Below are 26930 nucleotides of genomic sequence, written 5' to 3'. Positions count from 1 at the left end.
TAGGGGGGAGGCAGTATTTTATGAAAAGCGCTGCCCAGGGCATTTCTGCAGCTTCAAACACGGAAACACCAAAAAAAGTTTTAATAGGGATGGAATCGTTTTTTCCACGTTTCCGTGCATCAAAGCTGACGTATGGTTTAGGCTGATGATTTGAGGCCACTGTGTTGGAATGTATAAATCTGTGTTGGAAAATGAAACGTCTGAAAGTCGAGTTCTCTCCACAGTACTTTTATGAACATTGCAAAAGTTCTGTCCAGCGCAAATAGTTTTCCGATCTATGGCATTTCACTGTTTGACATATTTGCTGATGTGGACATACCAAGTTAGATCTACTCACCAAATATACAGAGCAACCTGTGAGGTTAACATTTCTAGTGTACCAGCAGGCAGTGCCACCCAGCCCAGTGTCTGTGAAGGCGGTGGTGTAGTTAGAGGTAAATTACATAGAGCCAGTGTGTGATTAGAGAGGCAGTGGCATGGCTTTTAAAGTTCACCACCCCTCAGGACGTTTGATAGAGCCCTGAGCCTTTGATCAGAGCTAACATTATGGCAACCATGACAGTTTATCTTCAACTACAAAAAGCCCATTTATGTGAGAAAACAATCTCCCCTCCGCCGACACATTGGCATACTCCAAAAGAGAAATGTCAGGGTCAATGATGGGCCATTAGCAGAGAGTGAGCTCCTTTGTGTTAGCTAGCCCATTCAAAACACCTCTGCTTTACAACAGATGGTACCAGGACACAGCAACCGGGGGTAACTGACCCGATCCCGTGGCGGAGACGTCTTCCTCCACCATTACTGTATTACTTTACATTACTGTAAAGTAATGAGAAATCTTGCCTAGAGAGCCAGAGACTGCATGAATATGTAATTAAGCATTCAGCCACTTAGTACCATGTAATATATTGTACGTTTGATGAACGACACGGACTAGCCTCCATTCACCAGCATTCTCCTCAGTCCTTTTACATGAAGGTCACTACTCTGTTGCAAATGTCATACATGCTTTAATGAGAGCTGCACTTGTACTCACAATGGATGCAGATTAAATGTATCGTCATGCAGAACGTATATATGGGTAATCAGGGAGTCAGGTGGCTGAGCGGTGAGGGAGTCGGGCTAGTAATCTGAAGGTTGCCAGTTCGATTCCCGGCCGTGCCAAATGACGTTGTGTCCTTGGGCAAGGCACTTCACCCTACTTGCCTCGGGGGAATGTCCCTGTACTTACTGTAAGTCGCTCTGGATAAGAGCGTCTGCTAAATGTAAATATATATTTGTTTTTTATCGCTCCCCCCCCCCCCCTCCTTCACCACCATCTCTTCTCCAGTCCTATTGTGACACAGTGGTTTTAAAGACAAGTTTGTAGCTGAAAAACAAGGTTAAGGAGATCGGTATCAAAGGGTCTGTGTTTTTGTGCAGGTTCGCTTCGGATTTCAACCTGCAACACAAAGGTGTTTTCTTACCTGATTTGTATTCATTCACACAATGAGTGGACCTGCCTCTCTTGTTTCCAAGTAAGGAGAGTCCAGACGAGACTTTTGTTCTTGCTATCATCGGATACGTGCATGTTGCTTCCTCTAGTACAGGTCTTGGACCTCAGCCACAAGCTTTGTCCTGGATGTATTTTTCCTGCCTATTTTCTCTCTCTCTCTCTCTCTCTCTCTCTCTCTCTCTCTCTCTCTCTCTCTCTCTCTCTCTCTCTGTCTCTCTTTCTCTCTCTGTCTTTCTCTCTCTCTTGCCCTCTCTCTTTGTTGGACGGTATACATGTTCCAAGAAGCGATTGGAGTTAAACGTTTATGCAGTCTCATGCTGTCTGTCTCTCTGTGGTATTTTAATGCCGCACCTTGTAGCCCGTTAGAAATTACCTTGTCAAAGTCCAAAAGCCACAAATTAGCAACAAGATCATAGGGTAGGCTCCGCTTCCATCTACTTTGGCTCATGTTCTCTGTCAGACCACAAACGATCCTGTCTGTCTGGTGTTGGGAAGGATGGGGGGGGAACGGGCTTGTTGGTATTGAAGATGAAAGCAGTGAGGGAGGGAAAAAAAGAATCTTGTTTGAGAATCTTGTTTTCTTGTTTCCAGGGCTTCTTCCTCACTGTGTCCCCAGAGTCCATCCTGAAAGTGGCGAAGCACGCCTCCGAAAACAACAAAATCTTCGGCCTGAACCTCTCCGCTCCTTTCATCAGCCAGTTCTTCAAGGAGCCCATAATGAAGGTCATGCCCTACGTCGACATCTTGTTTGGGAACGAGACGGTGAGCCAAACAGACCGTTTGTCAAGACTTCTAGGAATGATATATGCTGTTTGCACAGTTCAAAACACATTGTTTTGGGGTTGGTTGCCTGTGTGTGTGTGTGTGTGTGTGTGTGTGTGTGTGTGTGTGTGTGTGTGTGTGTGTGTGTGTGTGTGTGTGTGTGTGTGTGTGTGTGTGTGTGTGTGTGTGTGTGTGTGTGTGTGTGTGTGTGTGTGTGTGTGTGTGTGTGTGTGTGTGTGTGTGACTTAGGGAGAGGAGGGGGAGTTTAGAGTACATAACAGTTAAAGCATCGAATTCTCTCACTTCGTCGCCCGCTAACCCCCCTCCACCCCAACAGCCATTTAACATTTCACTTTGCTGCTGCCCCAACGAAAAGAACGATAAGAATTAGCCCTGTAATCATTCATCTTAATCGTGTCACCATTTCATGCCGGTTAATCTATTGATTTTTCCTGGCCCGTGTGGAAGTGAGTAGTGTGATGGAGGTCAGGCTGTGGTCACAGACTGTGGTGCTGCAGGGTCCCCTAGCTGGGAAAACAAGCTTGCCTGAGAGGCCAACTGCAGCTCTGGACTGTACTCTCACCCCCTCCCCCCTCAGCCAGCCAGCCAGCCAGCCTCCCCTACACCCCTTCCCCCGTTGCTAAAGCCACTAAACAGGGCCTGGTGTGTTCAGTGGAGAGCAGGTCCTCAGAGCGGGGGGTGGAACTGGAAGAAAGTACTCTCAGGGTTGAGGATTTATGGGTAATGCTGACTTCAGCCTTCCCCCCATTCCCCCTCCCCCCCCCCCCCAAGCTCCTGAAGACCTGCCTCTGAATACACTCCCCACTCTCTCTCTCTCTCTGTCTCTCCCTCTCTCTCTGTTTGTCTCTCGCTGCCTAATTGCTGTGAGGAACGATTCAGTCTCACGCTGCACTCATTGTACATTTTGCAAATCATCTGTACTTTCTGGTGGGTGGTACTGTAACTGTTTGTGCACACACCTTCCAGTCATTATCGTTTAATGACTCTGATAATTACTCTCTAGTGTGTGTTTTGGAAGAGACTACACTGTCTTTTGCGAGACCCTGTCCGGGCCTGTGCCCTATAATCAAGTCTTGGTTGGGCCTCTTAGTCAAAAGCCAGCATGGTAAACACCAGGAAATGGAAACACTTCCAAGAGGCAAAAGAAGAGGAAGAAGAGGAGGAAGTCCTCCTGGGCCTGTAGGGCTGTTTCCTGTTTCCTGTCCAGCGTGTTCCTTGCCTCGTGTGGGCTGCTTGTGTAGAGTGTTGGGTCTCCTCTTGCCTCGTGTGGGCTGCTTGTGTAGAGTGTTGGGTCTCCTCTTGCCTCGTGTGGGCTGCTTGTGTAGAGTGTTGGGTCTCCTCTTGCCTCGTGTGGGCTGCTTGTGTGGAGGAGAGGCTGCTCATATGGTTGGAGCCAGACCTCCCACTATGCTCCAGCCAGACAGGGCTGGCCGTCATGCAGCGGGCACTCTGAGTGACAAGCAACAGCACTGGATCAGTCACACTCTGGCCGTTATTACTCTCCCCAAACACACACACACCCACAGGCCCCCTAGCTACAGTGATGGATCAGCCCTTGCTCACAGTGCTTTCATAACAAGCCAATGACACTCAGGATCACTGAGACATACTCCCCCTAGCCTGGAGAATATGACAGAAGCAAAAGCTAATGTGTCTGTGAGCCTCCTCCCCTTCCTTCCTCACCCTGCCCCATCAACTCCCTGTTCCCACACACTGACTGAGTGGACTTTAGAATACAACCTGCATATAACTGAACACGGTTTGAGTTTAAACCAATTGACATTTGTTTTCATAAAAATGACTGAGATTTGAAAGAACTTTCCGATTTCGTGCCATGTACTTCCCTCTAATAGCATGTTCTCTTCTTCTGCTTGATATTCATAACAATCATATGCACTATAATGTCATGCTATATAATATATAATAAAATAATGTTACATTTAGATGACAGTGTGTTTCTCTGCTGTTCAGCTGTGTGGCTGACAGAAGCTGCCTAATTCTACTGGAACTTCATCCTGCTGGTACTTGTTTGAAACCTGGCATCAGCAAGCAGGGCCTGCCTGTCTGTTTGTCTGTCTGCGTGTCTGTTGGCCTGCGTGCCTGCCTGTCTGTCTGCTGGCCTGTCTGCCTGCCTGCCTGCCTGTCTGTCTGCTGGCCTGCCTGCCTGCCTGCATGCATGTCTGCTTGTCTGTCTGTCTGCCTGTCCAGCCTTACATAACAGTCTGTTATTACTGCCTTTTTGGGACATAGTGTTGCGTCTGCTCTTCTGCTGTGGGGGGGGAGGGGGGGGGGGGGGCGCTGTGGGGGGGGGGGGGGGGGGGGGGGCGCTGGGGGGAGCAGACAGACAGGCAGAGAGGCAGAGAGGCAGAAAGGCAGGCGGGCAGGCAGGCAGGCAGTTTCTCTGGTTCCGGGGCCTCTGAGATGGAGAGGAGGAGGCATAGACGCATCAGACTGAACTCCACTTAATTGGCAAACATGTCGTGTGATAACCCGGGATCGGCGCAGGCCTAATTGAGTCCTCCTGTGTTGTCCTCTCCTGACTACCTGACATGAAACCCAGGGCACTACATTTCCCCACGTTTAATGGCCACAGTTAATTAGACCCGAATGAGGGAATCATTACCGCCGGAGAAAAGGAAAAAAAACACATGCCAGCGGATTCCCCGATAAAATTAGCCTCAAATTTGCTTTTTGCCTTTTGAGCGTTGAAGATAAACCACACAATGGGGGGAAAGGATTGGGCCATTACAGCGGATTTGTATTGTGGAATTTTAGACATATCATAGACAAATGGAACGATTAATTGAGCCAGAATTAATCACCCTGACTGATGTTCCATAAGCCGGAATTCATAGCCTGCTCGATTTAGATCACTTCAAGTAATTGGGGGGGCTTTTATCTGGGCAGCAGGAGCAACAGTTGAATGATTTAAAAATGCCCCCACCCCCCCATCCTCCTCGTAAAACAGCCCAGATGAGGAGCTTTAGGTTTGGCCCCATAGCCCTCTTTCCCCTTCTCCCTCCCTCCCCTTCACCCCCCCTCCTGGTTTCTCTCTCGGTCTTTCTCTCTGGTTTCTCTCTCTCTGTCTCTCTGTCTATATGTCTACTCCCACCCTCCCTCCCTTCCCTCTCCCCCCCTCCCTCCCATTCCCTGCCTCTCCCTCCCTCCCTCTCCCCCCCTCCCTCCCCCTCCCTCCCCCTCCCCCTTCCCTCCCCCACTCCCCCTTCCCTCCCCTCCCTCTCCCCCCCGCACCCCTCCCTCTCCCCCTCCCCTCCCTCTCCCCTCCCCTCTCCCCCCCGCCCCCCTCCCTCTCCCCCCGCCCCCCTCCTCCCTCCCTCTCCCTCTCCTCTGCCTTTGCCATGGTTCTCCTCCTGCAGGAGTGCTGCATGCCTCCCAGTGCTGTCCAAGCCGTTCAGCACCTCCACACTCAGAGGGAGCTTAGTTATATGGTCCACAGTCCCGCTCGTCCAAAGCGACAGGCCGCCATTGTAATTGAATCCTCAATAGGCTAGCCATTTAACACAAGTGGAAACGGCATACGGCTACATATTAATGCACTTCTCGTCCAGACGAGAGGAACCATCATCATTTCTGTGTTCAAGCTGTTCTTAAAGAGCCTTTACCCGGCCTGCTCCCCGGGCCATAAGGGGAAAATGACACAGATTCTGTCTTCCTCTGTACTTTATGAATGTTCCTCACCTGATATTTGGTGCCGTTTCTCTTGCTTGTTTTTACATGCGCCCCTCCACTGCCCCCTGATCTAGGTGGCGGGAGACCCACAGCTCCACAGAAGGTTATTGTCATGAAAACCCCCTCAGGCATGTTGGCTCTCAGCCCTTCTCTCTCCATCTGCATGCAGTGTGTGTGAGGTGCTGGGGGGATTTAATGATTTTTCCAGGACAGGCTGAAGTGTGTTGGTGTGTGTGTCTGTGCGTGTGTGTGTGTGTGTGTGTGTGTGTGTGTGAGTGTGTGTGTGTGTGTGTGAGTGTGTGTGAGTGTACACGCATGTGCAGAAAAAGCAGAGAGAAAGAGAGGCTACACGGCCAATATGGCGGCGTTCTCTCGAAACCTCCCCACATTCGTCATCCAGCTTTGTTTGTTTGACGGACTGCTAGGAAGCCTTATCTCCGTGGCGATGCCTGTGGCTGTTTATCGCCGCCGTGACGTGTGTGGAAGTGCGTGTTCACCGCCGGCACGGTGTGCGGGTGATGGCAAGTTCACTAAAGACCCCTGAGGGTATAAGGGGTGTTCTCGCTACAAGAAAAAAAAAGAAAAAAGAAAAGTCAGAGGGAAGGTATTTCCCTCTTGACAGCTCAACCACAGAGGACTGGAGATGTGCTTCTCACAGTAGCTCGGGGAAAATATCCTGTCTCACTGGCTAAAACAAAGAGATATGAGAGACAGATTAACATATCAGCGGTAACAGCCCTCCTTTTTAGACTCCAATGTGCGTCTGTCTGGAGAGAGAGGGAGGAACATGAGGCATTAACCATGTTGTTTCTTCACATGGCCCTGGGAGGCCAACTGGAAGGTCTTTAACACAGCCTGACTCCCACCTCCTCCCCCATCTCCTCCCCATCTCCTCCCCCACCTCCTCCCCCATCTCCTCCCCATCCCCTTCCCTTACCTCCTCCCCCATCTCCTCCCCCACCTCCTCCCCCATCTCCTCCCCATCCCCTCCCCCACCTCCTCCCCCATCTCCTCCCCATCCCCTTCCCTTACCTCCTCCCCCATCTCCTCCCCCACCTCCTCCCCCATCTCCTCCCCCATCTCCTCCCCCACCTCCTCCCCCACCTCCTCCCCCATCTCCTCCCCCATCTCCTCCCCCACCTCCTCCCCCACCTCCTCCCCCACCTCCTCCACCACCTCCTCCCTCCCCCCCGAGCAAACAGAACAATCAGTAATGGTGTCAACCGAGGAGAAGAAGACATCCAGCATTAGATCTGCGTTCTCCTCTTGTGTGGTCGGCGGCCGCGTCTAATTGAACGCGCCCTCTTCTCTGAGTCACGCTCTCTCGCCGTCTCTGCACAAGCCCGCTGACCTTTGCCGTCAGAGGAGCGGCAGTGACTTGCACCGTGATGAGTCACGGTGGCCATCAGCCGAGGTGAAGAGCTAAATGTGAATAGCTGTCTTGTTTTTAATTGAATGCTACATCACATGGAGTAGCATTGCAGGCCAGTACAGCCCACACAGTAAACCACCCAGCATGTCTCAATACACCATATACAACACTTCAACTGCCAAGCGCTATGAGCCCTACGTTTGAGTCAACGTACAGTTTACCAAACTGTGTTTGGTCTCGTTACTTTATTTGTTTATTGGGTTTCACCAGATTGTTGTCATCGGAGCTTTTGTAAAAACATTTTTATTTTTTTTAAGTGACAGTTGACATATTGCTAAACACCATAAAAGCTTGCATAAAAGCTTGCGAAGACTGAAAAAAAACTAACAAACAGACACAGTGAAAACCAAAACATGTCAGTGATAGACACTAAGAGTACTGCAGCATATTACAACAAATACAACATCAATTGCCCTCCAAAACACTTAAGTTGCTTCAATCAGGAACGAGTGAGGACATTTATCCCCTAACGTGTTGGAAGAACTGACGCCATATTTTCTCAAATATATTGGGGTTCTCAGTGCTTTTATGTTGTTCTAAGCCTTTCGGAGAGAGTCATCCGTGAGAGAAGGAATTGTAGTGTGAAGTTCCAGTAGGGGAGCCCTCCCTCGTCCTGGGCTGTCTGCCGGGAGTGAGGACACTTCAGCAGCCACCATGGCTCCGCAGGAGGAGTCCAGCTAACCACTGTAATCTACCGGTCCAGGGCCGGCTCCCAGAACCTCTGGATTGAACCATGAAATATAAAAAATTGTCGGGGTTAAAAGAGGAGGCGTTTCACGACCACGCCACGTAGAGAGCACCTTTAACAAGCTGGCGTGATGGGCAGAGATCCAGACAGACAGACAGGTCATCCTGGGCTCTCACGGTGGAGTCCTCTGAAGGAGAATAATTATGGATGTAAGAGGAGATATTGCACTGGGAGCGGATCGATAACAGCCGTGCTCTGCTGGCGCTGAGGCCAGTGTATTTCTGTCACGGGGGGGGGGGCTCAGCGCAGGATGTCATCTTGTTGCCGGAGCGACTCGCAGAAGTTTGAACACCAACCGACTCTTGACACCCTATAGAACTCCTGGTTCCCTGCTTGGGATCCCGTGAAACGTTCACCCCCCCTCCCCCCGCCCCCTCCCCCTCCTTATCACCCATCCCCTTATCCACAGTGTTGGAGGACTGCCCTTTGTCTACCAGGGCCTATTCCCACAGTCCAGGGAATGCTGTCATGTTTTCCAGTCCCTTGTTCTCCTGTTTGATTGGCTCCTCCAGTCCACTGTCATCAGAGAATATGGAGGGCAAACAGAAGTCCAATGTATGGAACTCAGTGTGTTGGGGGGGCTGGATGAACAGGGTTAGGGGTTGGACTGATGACTAATGACTTTTATTAGCCCCCAAATAAATTAAATTATATCAAATGAACGTGCGGTCAAGGAGGTTGTGTTTTTGGACTTGTTTTGGAAACCTCACTTCCCTGCCAGGCTCCTATCTCTGCCCTCACTCTAACTTGACTGGCTGGCTCGCTTGTTTTTGTGACCTAAATTATTGCGAGGCCGACTGTAGCATGCCGAGTCATTCCTTCAAGGAAAAACAAAAACCATGCAGTTCTTTTTCCTCCGCAGGGCAGCACCTCAGCCAACGTGGCCACAGGCACGTGTGTAGAAGCACCAGGGTTTGTCACAGCCTTCCCAAAAGAGCTCTGATTTTCGTCTGGCAAGACGCCATCTTTTGCCACATCAACAGATAACAGATTAGACATCATCTCCAGTTTCATATGGACAATTTATCCAAACAAAAGCTCTCATCTCCCCCTCTCGCACACTCGAATGGTTTGAATTATGCTGTTATACCCCTATTGTTTGAAGCGTTCAAATCCCAGAAGATCAGATCTTTGTTTCTCATTAGGAGGTAAACAGAACAGGGCCAAACTCTCACATGTTTATTATCCACAGGAGGGCACAGTCGCTGTTCTCTTTGAAAAGGCTGGACACAATTCAGTACGATGAAGAGAAAAAAAACTCTTGTTTGTTGTCTTGACCTTTTTCAGCCATCAAACCCCCCCCCCAGCGCCACGCAGTGAGTCTTCCCCGGATCATATAATGAGCGAGAAGCCACGGAGCTTTAAATAACGAGATGGACCCCGCCGCTGTGGTCGCTCCTCTAACCGGGCGACTCTGCGGCGGAGAGCAGCTCATCTCCTGTTTCCCTCTCATTCCACTTCCTGACAGACAGTCAGTCGGTGGGCACCCGGGTTCGTATGCTGACCCCGTGTAAAAAGCCCCGGGGTCAGATCTGTGATAGAGGCCCTCACTGCTGATAAGACCGTCACACTGAGAACTCCCTCCCTCCCCCCTCCTCGATCAGACTACCGCTCCGCAGCGCCGCAGAGACACCAGCTTGCAGAGTGAGGTCACGTCCTGTGCCGCTAACTCCTCCCCCCCCTCTCCAGTTTCCTCCTCCCTGATCCTATCAGCTGGGAGATATTTATGTACTGCACATGTTTCCGATTGTTTAACCTTTGGACCAGCGCTGGCGGTAACACCGTGGTCCCCGCGGGCAAACGCTAAGAGGCCCCTCCCCCCCCCCTCCCCCCTGCCCCCTCAGGCAGGGGGAGGGGGGGGGGCCTTACAGTCGGACAGAGGCACCGTGTGGAAACTGACCCGATGGTAGCATAGGTGACCTCACCCCCCTCCCCCATGCTCCTCAGTTGCTAAGCAGCCGTGTTTGTTTGTAACGCCTGGTCGTCAGGCAGAGCATCAGGCCCGATGTTTAGGAAGCGTTGCACATGGCTGCTCGTGTCGTCGAATCAGAAACTGGCTGTTTTATCTGGTGAAGTGTGTCTGTCACTTGTGGTGAACAACTTTCAATGGGCACGCTAACGTAGTCATTCAGGCTGGAGCTGACTGACATTCAGGCACTTGGAAAGTCCTGTAATATCTCTTTAATTACAACCACTGACACTTCCTTGCCAGACGGTTCTGCAGAAGTGAAAACACACACAACAGGGTCACAAAGTGCACTAGATGAGTTCCCACTGGCGGTAATGCAGAGGTGTGTTTGTGTGCGTTTGTAGGTCAGGTTTGGCGGGTGAGTGCGTTTGTGGCACGTCGTGCTCCAGTAGGAATGCCTTCCCTAGCTAGCTCCAGCAGCTCCCAACCCAACACACCTTACTTCCTCCTCTGTCCACCTTCAGAGCAACCACCCTGGCCTGCTACCCCCACCCCCACCCCATCCCCATCCCCACCCCATCCTCACCCCCACCTCATCCTCACCCATCCTCCCCTGCCCTCTCCTCCTCACGTCAGGAAGTGGGGAGCCACTGTGGGGCTGCATTATCATATCAACCCCATGCAGCTGTTATCGGCACCAGTATCTCGGGCGGGGTGTCTCCCAGCACTGTCTCTCCGTGCTGAGGGGAGGGGGGGGGGCCGGGGGGTCAACATTCCACAACCAGAGCACAGGTGTGACCCTCGGCCACTCCCAGGGCAACACCCACCCCACACACACACACACACACACACCTCCACCACCAACGATGTTCACTCTGTTCTGTACTGAATCTTCACCACCCCTCTTGAGGTATGCTGCATGAGTAAACGGGGTTGTAATAATGATGAGTGTATGCTGTGGGTAAAACTTGAGCAGAGTGCCAGCTGTTGTTTTGGTTTGTTTTCACTCTGCTTTTAAGCTGCTAGAAACACTTCAGTGATGTTCTTAACATCTTAGCATTCATTCTAGGAAACAGTCATGTGCTCTATTTTTATATTCCATACTTGATACACTCGATCCTTGGCAAAGCTGTCCGTTTGTTTTCAGGCTTACTTGTTACTTAATCTTTGTGCGAATTGATGTCAACGATCTGTCAGTGATTCAGTCAGGTATTTATCAGTGTCAACAATCTCTCCTGTGCCTTTTGTTGCTTCTCAGCTTTCTCTGCTTCTTAAAGTACACTCAGTACTTACAGAAAGGAAATGCTTTCTAATCTTGCCTCATTATGTTTCATAACAAGCCCACTACCAACCAAGCCAAATACAAACTCAGATGTAAAAAAGAAACTGAAACTGAAAAAACGGGTTCTTATTGAAATGTCCACAAAGGGACAACTAAACACAAGTCTGGCTGTAAATAACTTGTCAGGGCTGCCTTCCCTTGTACCCCTCAGTCCGCCTGCCTTCCCCACCCTTCCCCAATGTCAAACACAATTCAATTTCTGCCACAGCGTCAGCCTGGGCGAACACGGTCAAGAAAATGCCTATTTTCTGAATGGCCTAGGGGGAGCTGCACTCCTCAGCTTATCAACTTTTATTAACCTTAGCACCGAGGCCTGCTCTTTGATTTAGATTCTTTCTGAAACTACGAAATAGGATCTTTTCGCCTCCCTACCCTGGGCTCCTCGGTCCTGTGACATCTGCTTGACAGCTCGTTACACAGCAGAAGAGAGAGCATCATGTGATGTTGTTGTGGTTTGTTAACCTTATTATTTCGATTTGAGTGCCAATGACTTCTGTAATTGCATTTTCCCGCTTGCCTTGTGGATATCCTTACCTATCACAGTGACTGACATTACAAGCAGTCAAACAGAGTTGTGTTTTCACCCCACCGTTGGCCCAAAGGGAATTGGGTCTGTTGACACATGAATTCAGATTTATTTATATATGTAATCACAAATTGAATTCCCAGACACACGGGCGTTTTATTGCTTCTTGCGTGTATTTTTTAGCTATTTTTTTTCAGCTTCTGTTTTTAATGAAAGTATCTGTTCTACAGTGAGAAACACTACTGCGGTAGCAGTAATGTAGGTGCAGATCTTGTCCATGTTTTGGAATTTCCTCAAGTTTTAGGATTGCCTGTGTATTGAAATGTGGCTTCTCTAAATGCCCTGGTGAGTGGCACGGGGCAAACAACCAAAGAGTGTGTTGCAAAAAAACCTAACAAAAACAAAAACAAATAAACGCTTTTTTGCATCAAGCGTGTAGTCTATTTCCTGTTTCATTTTACTTGGCAAGAAATTCTAGTGCCCCCCACCTCATCCAGCAGCCCCCCACCCCCACCCCTTTGACTGGGTTTTGGATTATTAACTTAAGCTCTCTAAAAATACCCCTTTGACTGCATGAGCCTCTGACAGCACTGGCACCATCTCCCCATGTTCTGATAGCTTTATCCAAACCACGGCAGCACAGAGACTGGGAGGTTGTAAGCCCCGCTTGTTATCCCCTACCTCGCACTGCCCCCGACACCCTCACCCCGGCCCCACCCCCACCACCCCCCCACCACCCCGGCCCACCACCCCCCCACCCCGGCCCACCGTGATGCCATCTTGACAGGAGGAACCAGTCTCGGCCCGGGGAACGTGACATCACAGAGTTTCGTTTAACAAATGAGCTGGCTTTCTGAAGACTGGAAGATCTGGCCCAGATGCCTCTTGATGCCACTTGCCATTGTAGCGACAGCTGCTGTGGTCCTTCACACCGAGTTTTCCCGGCCCTCCTACAAACAGCCTCCTCAGAAAACCACAACTCATGCAATCTGTGGTCATCTTGTGAGGGTGTTTTAATGAGCGCGCTATGTAAAACACACGATTCATCACTTTATGTGCTCTCTGTCGCCCCTTCAGCGCTTGTGGTAGGCCTAGCTAGTTGTTGTTAGCGTCTAAAAGACGTTTTACGAAACGACTTAAAACATCGTCGTAAACGCGAAGATAACGTCATGCGACTTCCCTCACACAGCAGCTGTTCTGTAGAAACACGTAAGGCCACGTTTATGAGCTCATCTGCATAATAACACTGGCAGGGTTCTGTACGCAAACAGTAAATATCCATAACACTCTCTTTCGCTTCATTGAAATTCATAAATGCCATTAGTCTTTACACACAGGTGGCTCATAGGAAGGTTTGCCATTGTACGTTCCATGCTGCTGACAAGCAGCCTTCCTAAAGAGTCTTTTCTCACATGACACAGATGCTGAAGAGAGTAATAGAGGGAAGGGGGGAGGGGGGAGAGATAGAGATGGAGTCTTGCCGCCCAACGACAGCGTTATTCAGGCTTCATTCAAGCGTCCCTTTTTAAAGCCTTCCTGAAGAGCTGGAGAAGACATATCTTTGTTTTGACAACACGTTTGTCAAGCTGCTCGAGGCCCGGTCGAAAAGTTCCCCTGTGATGACATGTTCCAGAGGAGGAACGTCAATAACTGCTTGTAAATAAATGAAAACAAATGTGAGAACCCAAACCTCAACTTCTACCAAAGCCTCTGCTCATTAAAAAGGGCTTGAGTGGCCACAGTCATTGACTAGCCCTCTGAAGTGTGTGTGTGTGTGTGTGTGTGTGTGTGTGTGTGTGTGTGTGTGTGTGTGTGTGTGTGTGTGTGTGTGTGTGTGTGTGTGTGTGTGTGTGTGTGTGTGTGTGTGTGTGTGTGTGTGTGTGTGCGCGTGCGCGTGCGCGTGCGCGTGCGCGTGTGTGTGTGTGAGATACATTGACATATTCCTGGCTGGGGTTATGTTGATCCAGGGCAGGGAGGCGTGAGGACAGCTTCACCTCCAGGGACCAGTCACCTTATCGTTCCATGTCACTTCCCCTTCCTCCCCCTCCTCCCCCTCGGTGAAGAGCAGGTTCTCATCCTATCCCCATGGACACACTGCCAGGCAGGCGACCGGCCCCTTTCATATAATTGGATCATTTAGCATCATAGCATCGACTTATTGCTTTGTCTGGGGGGTCGTGAGGGAAGCGAGTGCGCCGGCTTGTCACTGGTGATTTGTGCTGGTTTCATGGCCCCTGGCATGCCACAGCCTCTGCTGTTGATTAGTGGCGAGCTAGAGGGCGAGAATCACCTGTATTAAGCTGTATCATGCACTGTAAACTGGTCAGCATTGAATTCCACTAGTAGGGGAACCCCCCCCACACACACACACACTCCCCTCCTCTATTTCCTATTGGGTGGTTTCATGGCCTCTGGGCTGAAATGGTGTTGCCTTCCCTTCCCGCTCTGGTTGTAAGATGAGTTAAAGTGGGCCAGAGGATTAAATGGGTGCGCGCCTGCTGGTGGACTAAATCAGGAAGCAGCCTGCCTCCCCATCACCTCCAGTGACTCAACCCCTCAAGTGTCTGTGCCGCACAGCACACATGCTAGTGTAGCTGCTAGCTGGAGACAGTGAGATGTCTTGACTCTTGTGTACCGCCGGCAGTGTCACACTCTGTTCTGCTCCTCCACTCTATAATTAACTGCGCCTTTCTGTTATTTTTGTGTCGTTTTTTTTTTTTTTTTTTCTCTTTCAGGAGGCGGCCACTTTCGCCAAAGAGCAAGGCTTTGAGGTGAGTTGACCGCCAATTGCACACTAAACAGATCTGAAAGGTTTATTTTTGCTGATAATGAAGTTCTTTTTGGACAGTGATTGATGTGCTATTATACTCTCCAGGCTTTGCAGCAGTTGCTATGGAAACCTGGCAGTCGTCATGGTTTCTTTGTTCAGCCAGCTCTGTGTTATGACGCACACAGCTAGGTCTGCACCCAACATCGCCTACAGATGTTATTTATTGAATTTTGAAAAGCCTCTTGGGAAGCCGGGAAGTTGGGCAGGGTTTCAAGCTCTTCCTCTCCAGGCTGTGGGCTCGTCAGGTTGCCTGGTTAAAAAGGGGCCCTCGTTAGCTTCATTACACCCAGGGAGCACACGGCTCTGCTCTGCAGCAGAACACCTCGGCGTACAGCTCAGGCAGCCCTTTTAATAGCCCGATGACTGCACCTGTGGTTTCTCAGATTATGCAAATACGAATATGACAGGGCTTGTTAGTACATACAATATACGTTGTTTTGTTTTTTTAAAGTGGGGCTGCGTCTTAAGTGGAGGGTGAACGCTCGTGGTCCTCCACCGGGCCTAAAACACAATCACAAAGACAAATACTGGAGAGTTCTGGAGTGGGCAGAGGTGTTTTAAGTGGCATCTCTTTATTTTATATATTTTTTTCCAAAGGTGGAGCTCCCTTGGAAATGGCTCTGCTCCGTGTGAATAATTGTCATCCAGAATCACTTACGGTGTGATCAACGTGACTGGAATAGAAACGCAATCCTGGTGACTGTGACAGGTTTTAGAGAGGAAGGAAGGGATGGGGGGGGGGGGGGGGGTGAGGGGACGGAGGGGGGGGGGGGGGGGCTCACATCACAAAAAGTAAATATAAAGGGCAAAGCACAGACACTCCAGCAAGTGACAATCCTGTGACATTTTCTGTGTCAACTTGATTTGTCAGAACACTCTGCGAAATTGCATTGGACGAATGTGATTTCTCAGATAACATCACTAGTATGTACTTATTTCCAGATGGTTCAAGCAGTTGGAGTGGACTCTTCTGTTATGTATTTGTGATTTGTATTTTTTTGGTAACAGTTTTGGTCTGTGTCGAGTGAAGGTGAACATACAAAACATGAGCCAATCACTGTGCAGCTCCTTCCACTGTGAACCGACATTGTGATAAAGTATTTGAATGAAAACTCTTTTCAACATATTTGTACTGTATTTATGTGTGTGTACATATATACTTTACACTATACATTATGTACTCAAAACATACATACTTATTCATACGCACACTAGGGTGTTTTTATGTAGAAAGCTTGTCTACTGACTGTTTTCCAATGCGAGTGTCTTTCCTCCACCAATTGAACACCCACGATCAGTAAATCCAACCACATTTAGCCGCCCGATTGTGATCAGTTTCCTTTAAACGGTCAGAGAGGAGGTATCTGTAGAGCAGCCGTAATTGAATCTGTCCCTGGCTCTGTTTCAGAAGCAAGCTGCATTGGAGAGAGGAGAAATTTTTCAGTGGCTTTGATACAGAAACAAAATTTAGCACCCTCGTATTTTACGGTCGAAAACTAACCGAGAAAACAGCAAAACGCACCCGTGGCAGATTTGGGCCTGATCAATCATAAGCACGATCAGGCCTCCCCGTCTGTCAGCAGTAAACTAAATTGACCGTGTGTGAATCCCCCCCGTACCTCCCCCCCCCCTCCCTCCCTCGCCCAAATTCATATGCACTCACGCTGAACATTATTTGTTTTCTGCATTGTGTCGCCATAGGACGCAAACAGGTAAGAACACCGTCCTCCCGGGTGAAATAACATCTTGTTTGTGTTTAATTTAGTGGCGTGCCCTCCTAAACTATCCCAACCCTTACCCTCCGACCGCTCCAGCCTTCAGGTTCCTCTCTGCCGTCCTCCTGGATTTAATGTCAGCGAACATAAAACCAAAGTGTGACAACATGCCGGAGCTCTGTGCGGTTTTAGCATTCAGTGTCTGGAGGAGTGCTTGTGGTTACGTTCAGTCACAGTGACAAATTGCTTCTCTGCTGTTGCCTGCTAACAGCCTCTGTATTAACCTCGCCATTAGCACTTACTTAGAGTGTTACACCCATTTTTCCTCTGCCCAAGGTCTCCCTGGACCTCTTAGGGCTGATTAAAGGACGTTTGGGAAGCATTTATAGGTGTTAAACCTCATTGGCTAGAGTGTGCCACTGTGGCTGCCGCTATTGGGCCGGAGCCTATCTCTCTGATTACTCCCTTTCTCCTCTCTGTTTGCTCACCCCGGAGGGCCCTCCGTGTACGCCATGACACCGGTGCCAGCGAGGGAGAGGGCCCCCGAGAGCCTCCTCTCCGGGTGTGTTAGGACAATGTAGGAGTCTTCCCCAATGTGAGGTGGTGATAAAGACATTCCACCTGCTCATAGTACATCATGATGAGTTAATAATAAAGCAGAACTGACAGGTGTGGAGTTTTTTTTTTTTTTTTTTTTTTTTTATCGCTCTCATGATCAAAGGCAAGCACTCCAGAGAGTTCCGTAGTCTCCAGGCGAGCTTCCATTCTGTGCAGATGCTGCAGAGAGATGGCTTCCGCACTGAGCCAATCCCCCAACCGCTCTCATGAGCAGCTCCGTCTGACAGCAGCCAAGTCTTCGCACCCGGCTATTTCCATCCCCCCCTCTCCTCCCGCCACCGCCATGGAATGTGATACACCGCTAGTCCTGAGGTTCTCATTCATCTCGCGATTTCTCGATTAGAATAACATTGAGCACCTACATTGATTCCTCTTGATCTCTATCTCAAATTGTTTTACACCCCATCTATTTTCATTATCACTTGATCTCTCGGCTGGTATTGGAGAAAGCTGACCCCCCCACCACCCACTCACTCACCCACTACCACCCTCCTTCAAATCATTATTTGAAACCCTGATTAACTCTCCCAAAATTGGCTCTCTCCTGGACTCTAGGCTACAGTGTTCATTTGACTAATGGAAGACCTTATTATCTCATGCTGGTGGTGTCCTTGTGTCTTTCCAGACGGACGACATTGCAGAAGTTGCGAGGCAGGCCCAAAGCCTGCCCAAAGTCAACAAGAAGAGGCAGAGAGTCGTGGTCTTCACCCAGGGCAAGGACGACACCGTGGCAACTGTTGGTACGGAACCCCCCCCCCCCCCAGCTCATTTCCAAATTTCTGATCATGATCACGTCTTCCTTCTTCCTCTGGCCTCATATCCTAGTGTGTTGTCGTAGGCCTTGGGAGAGGAAATTTAAGCACATGTTCATTTGTATTTTATTCAAGAAAGGACAATACACGCCAATTAACACAAGCACCTTGGTCCATTGTGTAAATGTGCCAGATTGAGCGGGCAAATGTTTACATTTACATTTAGTAATTTAGCAGACGCTCTTATCCAGAGCGACAGTAAGCACAGGGACATTCCCCCCGAGGCAAGTAGGGTGAAGTGCCTTGCCCAAAGACACAACGTAATTTAGCATGGCCGGGAATCGAACTGGCAACTTTCAGATTACTAGCCCGATTCCCTAACCGCTCAGCCACCTGACTCCATTTGTTCACCTCCAAATGTTCACCTGCAGTAGATCACCTGTTGTTGTCCTTCACTTGGTTCTCCTCTCTTCCCAGTGCAGAACACTGCCTTAAAATAGCTACATGCTACAAGTGCGAATGGCAACAATATTTGTCTTTGAAGTGAGCCGCGAAAATTGACACCAGATGTATAGAAAATCAAAGGCATTGTGATGAGCCATGTTGTTCTCTCAGTACAAAAGAGGTGTGTAGGATGTTGGAGGCAGGCATTGATTTGTGAAGTACTTCTTACCTTGTAATGGCACATTCCCAAGCAGTCCTGGGTGATTTAGCTCAACATGTCAGCTCTCTCTTTCTCTCTCTCTTTCGCTCCCTCTTTCTCTCTCTCTCACCTTTCTCTTTCTCTCACCTGTATATCTCCATCTCTTTTTTTATTTTTTGGCTTTTCTTCTGTCTTATTTTTCATCCTCCGAGCTCCTTCTCAGGGAGAAAATTTGTCGGCGTTAGTAGACATTAAATGACGGCATCATCGTAACTGGTCATGGGGTTTCAGGGCTAAGCTCTTTGTTGGGGGAGGGAGGGGGAGTTGGAGGGCAGGGGGGGGGGGGGGTGATGGTCTCCGATTACAGCTGGGAGCATTTGCCTCTGTTTGGAGTCCGGGGGTGTCTCTCCTCATTGCCCTTACAGTTCAGTCCACTGACACGTGCACAGGGATGGATGGCCCTGGGTAAAGACTCCCAACATTTCTCCCATCACAGGGGACTTCAGAGCCAGGCCCAGCCTCTAGACCAGCTGCCTCACTACAGCCAGGCCCAGCCTCTAGACCAGCTGCCTCAGTACAGCCAGGCCCAGCCTCTAGACCAGCTGCCTCAGTACAGCCACAGTACAGCCAGGCCCAGCCTCTAGACCAGCTGCCTCACTACAGCCAGGCCCAGCCTCTAGACCAGCTGCCTCAGTACAGCCAGGCCCAGCCTCTAGACCAGCTGCCTCAGTACAGCCATGTACCGGTAGACAGCTAGTACAGTAGCGCCACACAGCATCGATCCAGCAGCGGAAACCACTCGTCATCGCCTAGCGTGGGATTAAACGGCTGCAGCACACCCCTGTAGGCAACCAGACTTAATCACAGATCACTAGTATTAATCTTTCATCTAAGTTAGAAGATTGATACATCAATTGCCATTCGTATGAAATAGAACAGAGGGGTTTGGTTAAGTAGTGTTTAAATATAGATTAACGCACATCCCTTTTTGCCACTTTGACGGATGGCATTATATTGGGCTGATAAGGGAATTTGTGGATTTGTCATTCTTCATACAAGTGTAGGGTTATTGGATGTGTCTTCCCTCTCATGGAGATTTGAGTGGGATCCTCCCACGCTTAAAAGGAAAATGAAGCCATCCATTGTCATGCAGGTGTTTCCTAGTGATGGATAATTCCTGCCGCCTTCTCTCATTGCTCCTGCCTGAAGACAGAGCTCTGCGTCTGTGTGAACTTTATATAAAACACATGATGAATGCAGGGGGATGAAAGACAATGTGATCCTGATGTCATCTACAAAGGCAAACATGATAAATGTCATGGAATGCTCTAGCAGTGGGAAGAGGCGCTTACATACGCAGGCGTGGCAAAATCGCTATCTGTGTTTGTGCGTGTGTGTGTGTGTGTGGACACTGTTATTCACAGAAGCCAAATAAATGTCAATGTAAAAAGAGAATTTCATTTCCCAGAGGCGGTGCTCTAATAAACTTGATCTCTCATTTTGTTTGCAATTTGTCCTCCTGTCAGGATTTGATCATTTGCCAGCCCCTGCATGTCATGTTAAACCATTAAGGACAGGAGAATGTCTTCCCCTGTGGTATAATTCTTTAAAAAGAGATGTCAATTTGTTATTGTTATCTTTTGGTTTCTCCTGCCCTTAATTTGGATACTCAACTAGTGTTTCATCACCCGCCAGCTCCCATCATGTCTAGAGAGAGCTGAGAGGGAGGAAACAGTCCTTCATTTAGCAGCGCTGACATCGCTGAACTGCTCCGTGCTTTTGCTTATACACCCATTAAAGCGCTAATTAAGATCATTGTGCCCTGAACCTTAACGATGACATCTAATAAACGATCGTTCAGCGGGAGTTGCACCTCTGAACGCTGATCAGGACTAGATAGCGCCTGAGCCAGCCTCCTCTCTGCTGGGGTTTAGGGCTCTCCAGGGGGCCCCGGCCGGAGGACAGGCCCTGGCTGGGAGGGCTTTAACTCTGGAAGAAAGGACCAGGTCTATAAGCGTTAATCAAATGAGGTGGTCATTTCAAGTCCCTGATGATACAGGCTAATAGCCAGAAGCTCCTGGGCATGAGAAATAGCCCACTCCTTTTGAGGCAGGAAGTGGAGAGAAAACAGTGTCTACATGTTGACATTTGTGATGTTCTTACGGGTTTCCCGATTATTATGGTATGTTCATCTGTTCAGCATTATAATCAGCTATAAGAGATTTGTTTTAAATTGTTGACGTAGGAAAGGCCCTGTTTTGTTTGAGTTTCCTTCTTCCATTTATCAGCTTACTCTCTGTGAATGACCTCTCCTCTCTCGCTTGGCGCTGAGTTGTGTTGGTGTACGATGTCTCTGCCAGTGGTTACAGTGAAGAAAGACGACAGTCACGATAAAGAAACAGATTGTATGTCATTTTGCTGCTAACCTGTGAGCATTGCCAAGAAATCATGGAAATCTTTCCTTTCTTGGAGATCCTAGTTTGGGTGGAACAGGGAAGAATTGTTCCAGCACTAGGGTTATTGGGTAGGTGTCTTGCTGAATATTGTCTTTAAACTGCATGATTGAATGTGCATTTTGAAGCAAAGAACTAATACGATGATGATGATGATGATGATGATGATGATGATGTTTCAGTTTTCCTAGATTTTATTTTTGATGGTTGGTTGAGCGACCGTGCTTGTGTTATGTAGCGAAGTTGACAAACTTACATTTGCTAACCTGCCAGCGCTTTTCTCAACATGATGTCAGTCACAAATGCAAGTAAACAAAATTACATAAAGCATGTAATAATATCAAACTAGTTCTATGTGCTTATTATCAAATTGTGTGCAGTGTCTTATTTGCAGCCTTGTTTCTCAGACCATAGGAGAATAATTCTTCCCTGTTGGAATGGTGAGAATTTGCATTGTTCCGTAGAATAACCATTAACAAAGGCCCTAATTGATACAAATTTCAAAGAGTCTCGTCTGTTGAAATGATTCCTCGAGTAAAATCATTAGCATTCAAGGGTTGTTAATGAGGGAGTAACAAGGAGTGAATTAACAAAAGCATATAATTGCGAATTATTGTTTGGAGATATTTCATTCTTAAACAAATCCCCGCTTTTGTCAATGCCACAGGTTAACTGTTGAAGAGCAGGCACGCTCACACACATGCCCTGCACTGCTTCAATGAACACAATCGACCTTTATTATACTTGTACTTCCAGCACTACAAGAACCTGTAAAGAGAGTGTAGCACAGTTATAATGAGTGCAAATAATGACCGTGCCCTCATTACAGTGAAATGTGAACAGATTTCGGTGGAGTGATGTTTTCAGACATGCTACAAGCCAGTAACAACAGTCGCTGAGTTTTTTTGGCAGTAGGAGTTTTTATGACCATTTCCATGACCGCCCTTTGCCAAAGAGCTCTTTGTGTTTCACATGGCAGGGAACAGGCGGACTGTAACCTGAGCTAACTTGTCAGTCAAGTTTAATCATTTGCCTCAGAAGAAGTTCTGGGAACTGTTCACTTGCAGGGGATTGGCAGTGATGAGAGGAGGTGGTGGAGGAGAAGGAGGGTGAGCAGGGAGAGGAGGAGGAGGGGGAGGAGGTGGTGGTGGAGGGAGGGGGAGGTGGAGGAGAGGACGAGGAGGAGCAGGGAGAGGAGGGGGAGGAGAGGAGGAGGGGGAGCAGGGAGAGGAGGTGGAGGGGGAGGAGAGGAGGAGGGGGAGCAGGGAGAGGTGGAGGGGAGGAGAGGAGGAGGAGGGGGAGGAGAGGAGGAGGAGGGTGGTGGAGGAGAGGAGAAGGAGAGGAAGGGGAGGAGGAGGGAGAGGAGGAGGTGGAGGAGCGGAGGATGAGAAGCAGGGAGAGGAGGTGGAGGAGCGGAGGATGAGAAGCAGGGAGAGGAGGTGGAGGAGCGGAGGATGAGAAGCAGGGAGAGGAGGTGGAGGAGAGGAGGGGGGAGGAGGAGGAGGGTGTACTATGTTTCTTGTGTTTTCTTAAGAGCCTTCAACGTACAGTATTTCTTATGACTCTGGTCACTCACTGTGATTGAGGTGACGGTTGTACATTCAGGGTCCACATTACACTTTGACGAGTATGTCGGAAGTCTTCATGAGGATGCTGTTTATTCATAATGTGTCGTTTGTAATCATATAAACATGATTGTGTAAACATAATCTGGTCAAGGCCAGTCGATCACTCAGGCAGAACACATCTTAAAAACCTCCTCTACATACAAACGGTAAAGTAAGGACCTTGTGTTGGCTGTGGAATAAGGCATATTCTCTCATCTAATCACCAGACATGCTCACCCCTAAAACCATGGAGTCGCATGCATTTAATCAGCAATCACATTGTATTAGATTCTTCTTCACTAAGCAGGGAAACAGTTATGGACTTCTCCCGCAACGACACATAATCATCACAGCGTGTCGCGTCAGCCTGTATGTGTGATTAGCGGGAGTTTGAAGGACCCTTGTATGGCGTATTGTACACTTATATACGTGATATTGCTTGCATGCATGTAGCAACATCACGCTGATATTTCTTCAGCGTGTTCTGCTGCCTGCCATGAGTGTCCCCCATCTGCCCACCCAGCCGCCCACACTGGAAACCTTCATGAAGGAGTAACCTTTGTTTTGAGCTATGTAAACAGATTTACCATCCGAAGTTCTTTTCAGAGCCTTAGGGCTATTGAACAGCACAACCCATGCTCAATAATTACAGCAGTTCCTATTACGGCTCCCCATGCAACACCTGGGCCTTTTAGCGGTGTCTTGTGTTGGTGTTTTGAATTAGACCCCTCTTTATATGTAAACAGCCTCACAATTAATTATTTCAATCTTTAACTGCGGAATAATTGACTAACTCTGATTTATTATTGGCGCAATTTACATGTAGGACGTGCAGTTAATCATTTCAAAAGGGAGGAGGGTTCACAAGCTTGATTTGCAGCATTAATTAAGCAAAGTCGTTATGTTACTAATTAGCTGATCCTAAAATGATCCTGGACTAGAGTCGTTTATTATCAAAGTGACAATCAGCTGCTTTCCTGAAAGGGAAACGGTTCTCTAAAATAAGCCACGTGCGATTGTCAGTATTCTCCATGTGGCTGGGCACTGCTGTGCATGGGCAGTATTAATCCAGTGTAATAAGTTGTTTGACATCTGGCCAGTCAAACAACAGCATCTGATTATCGTACAGTGTCAGACGCAACACAGACTTAGTCAGGCCGGTCAGGTGGTGTCTCAGTCAGGCCGGTCAGGTGGTGTCTCAGTCAGGCCGGTCAGGTGGGTGGGTGGTGTCTCAGTCAGGCCGGTCGGGTGGGTGGTGTCTCAGTCAGGCCGGTCAGGTGGGTGGTGTCTCAGTCAGGTGGTGGTGTCTCAGTCAGGCCGGTCAGGTGGTGGTGTCTCAGTCAGGCCGGTCAGGTGGGTGGTGTCTCAGTCAGGCCGGTCAGGTGGTGGTGTCTCAGTCAGGCCGGTCAGGTGGTGGTGTCTCAGTCAGGCCGGTCAGGTGGGTGGTGTCTCAGTCAGGCCGGTCAGGTGGGTGGTGTCTCAGTCAGGCCGGTCAGGTGGGTGGTGTCTCAGTCAGGCCGGTCAGATGGGTGGTGTCTCAGTCAGGCCGGTCAGGTGGGTGGTGTCTCAGTCAGGCCGGTCAGGTGGGTGGTGTCTCAGTCAGGTGGGTGGTGTCTCAGTCAGGCCGGTCAGATGGGTGGTGTCTCAGTCAGGCCGGTCAGGTGGGTGGTGTCTCAGTCAGGTGGGTGGTGTCTCAGTCAGGCCGGTCAGATGGGTGGTGTCTCAGTCAGGCCGGTCAGGTGGGTGGTGTCTCAGTCAGGTGGGTGGTGTCTCAGTCAGGCCGGTCAGATGGGTGGTGTCTCAGTCAGGCCGGTCAGGTGGTGTCCGTTGCTCTGAAGGTGAAGGTGTGTGCTGTTGTGTTCCGGTAGCAGGGGGGCTCATTACGGCGCTCCTGTTGTCCAGGTTCCCTCTCCCAGTAACCGGCCTCACGGCGTTCCTTTCATCCCCGTGTGTCAGTCTTTCGTCTCCCAACACCTTGTCTGAAGGTTCCCGTCGGCCTAGTTTAAAGAGCCTGCGTGTGGTTTCGATCGTACGGACCTAAGTTGGTGATTTAATGTCGTCCTCCACCTGGAGACGTTGTCATCCGAGTCGACGTGTCTCTCCTTTCCTCCTCCCCTGGCTTCTCCTTTCCTCCTCCCCTGGCTTCTCCTTTCCTCCTCCCCTGGCTTCTCCTTTCCTCCTCCCCTGGCTTCTCCTTTTCAACTGGAAGTCTCTTTGAAGAGCATGTGCTACCGATAATTTACATTTAAATGTAGTCATTTAGCAGACGCTCTTATCCAGAGCGACTTACAGTAAGTACAGGGACATTCCCCCGAGGCAAGTAGGGTGAAGTGCCTTGCCCAAGGACACAACGTCATTTGTGTGTCGAACTGGCAACCTTCAGATTACTAGCCCGATTCCCTAACCGCTCAGCCACCTGACTCCCTGATAATTGAAGCCGTATATTCCGACAGAAGATAACGCGCCGCGCTCAATTAAAGGGAGGGTTTGAAAGGTGGTGTCTGTTTTTATGATAAATGAAAGTATTCTTCGCTAATGAAGCACATCTCATTTATGGTTTGAATGTGGCTCGTCAAATATTAACTCAGTCATTGACCTAACTGATCCCGCATGTGCTCCTCAGCATGCCAAGACTCTTCTTCTGTGCCTGTCCGCAGGTGAGAAGGTGACCATGTTCCCCGTGCTGGACATCGACCAGAACGACATTGTGGACACAAACGGAGCAGGGGATGCCTTCGTGGGAGGTACAGTACGGCATGTTGTGGTCTTGTTGGTGCCACTTAACCGCCACCACAGCTGGGACCGCGTGTCACGTATCCAATTAACCTCTGATTCCTCCCCCAAGGAGACTGGGTGGCATTTCTAGATCACGCCGACGTGACATTTATCTCGCTGGTTTTGCTCGGTGTGAAACGGTCATGTGGTCACGTGACACTGTCATCCATTGATTCCCCCGAGAGGACGCGGACGCCTCTGTTATTCCCAGAGCTACTGCCTCTCATGTCTCCCCCCCCCCCCAGACACGCTGGGTGGCGCTCAGCTGACCTCTGACCCCCTGTGCTCCCAGGTTTCCTGTCAGAGTTGGTGCAGGAGAGACCGCTGAAGGAGTGTATACGCGCCGGCCACTACGCTGCCAACGTCATCATCAGGCGGGTGGGGTGCACCTTCCCAGAGAAGCCAGACTTCCACTGATACGCCCCCGTATCCAAGCACCGAGCATCTTCATGTCTTCTCTATGAGACACCTGCATTTTGCGTTTGCCTGAACGTTGTGTAAAGTTTGTACAATTACAGTAATTCCACAAAGAATGGATCGTCGACATTACTTGTATGCATTTATTTTAGGAAGTTGCAGACCAACAAAGCATTGGTCTTCTTCAGTTGGTAACTTCATAAGCAACACTCCACTACATTTGTGTGACATATATTAGCATCATTAAATGTCATTTTCTATACAGACCTTTATTGCAATATAGGCTATTTATAGGTTACTGTGTCCACAAGTTACAAGTAATCACTCTCACTTGAAGAGTGTGAGTTTGGAAGAAAGAAAAAAATTGGTGTCTGCTGAATGAATAAAATAAATTAAAATCTTAAAATAAAAGATCAAGTTTGTGTTACAGCACACCACGTTTCCTGGAGCCTTCAGTATCAACACAGCCATGGGTGGTCCCGGTGGATGTCGTCATTCATTACATTTCAACAAAAAATGTGTCATCGTACAAAACGGCGGGTTGTTTTTCACCTTTTGACAGAGAGAGGCAGCAACAAGTGAACCGTTTGTGGTGGGCACAGTGGGCCTCTCCTCCCTCTCATCAGCAGGAGGGGGTCCGGGGCTGGCCGGGTCTCGTGTCCTGGTTCTCCTCAGGGTTCTCCAGTCGGCACAGTGGGGTTCTAAATGGATGCCCACAGTGCCTGGATCTCAATTGCACGGCTGCAGGAGGTCGTTTTTCCTAGTTATGGGATTAGGGGTTGCTCTTCATGGTGATCATTAGAGGGACCTGAAAATTAGGCTGATCCTTGGTCACCAGCTGTGCCGGCGCCGGGTGTAGAAGACCGGGATCAGAGGGAGGCCCTGCCCCTCCCCCCTGTGAACGGCCTAATAGGAGCGTTGGGTGGAAGACTTGAGAAATGTTCTGAGATCAACCACCACTACCCTCTCCCACTCTGAAAACACGGAAGTCTCTATACCGTTTTGGTTGTTGTAAGTACTGCTGACAACCTGTGAACCTTAATATTTCAGCTTCATTAAATGTGAAGTGGAGTTCTACTTCCAACAAATCTCTTATGTGTGATTCGGTGTCAGTAATGAGTCTGGGTTTATGCGGTTATGCTAATCGGGGTCATCTAGGTGAAAGCGTGTTCCAGCCAAAATGTTATTAACAACT

The 26930-nt window shown here is 49.2% G+C and overlaps 1 protein-coding gene across 3 annotated transcripts in view; it reads left to right on the top strand.

Moving 5' to 3' along the window:
* adkb (adenosine kinase b) overlaps positions 1-26146 on the top strand; it is a 78691-nt gene extending 52545 nt beyond the window's left edge. For 2 of the 3 annotated variants that reach the window (XM_062474418.1, XM_062474419.1), the window contains exons 7-11: positions 2087-2257; positions 14661-14696; positions 17714-17828; positions 25201-25287; positions 25611-26146. In XM_062474418.1, coding sequence (XP_062330402.1) covers positions 2087-2257; positions 14661-14696; positions 17714-17828; positions 25201-25287; positions 25611-25735 — 534 coding nt within the window. In that variant the 3' untranslated portion in view covers positions 25736-26146. The remainder of the gene's footprint in view (positions 1-2086; positions 2258-14660; positions 14697-17713; positions 17829-25200; positions 25288-25610) is intronic. The other variant, XM_062474420.1, reaches the window with a different exon arrangement.
* Positions 26147-26930: the final 784 nt, after the last annotated feature.

The sequence above is a fragment of the Osmerus eperlanus genome, chromosome 12 (assembly GCF_963692335.1).
Source record: "Osmerus eperlanus chromosome 12, fOsmEpe2.1, whole genome shotgun sequence".
Lineage (NCBI taxonomy): Eukaryota > Metazoa > Chordata > Actinopteri > Osmeriformes > Osmeridae > Osmerus > Osmerus eperlanus.
The sequence above is the reverse complement of the archived record's forward strand: the minus strand, read 5'-3'. Positions and strand labels throughout refer to the sequence as shown.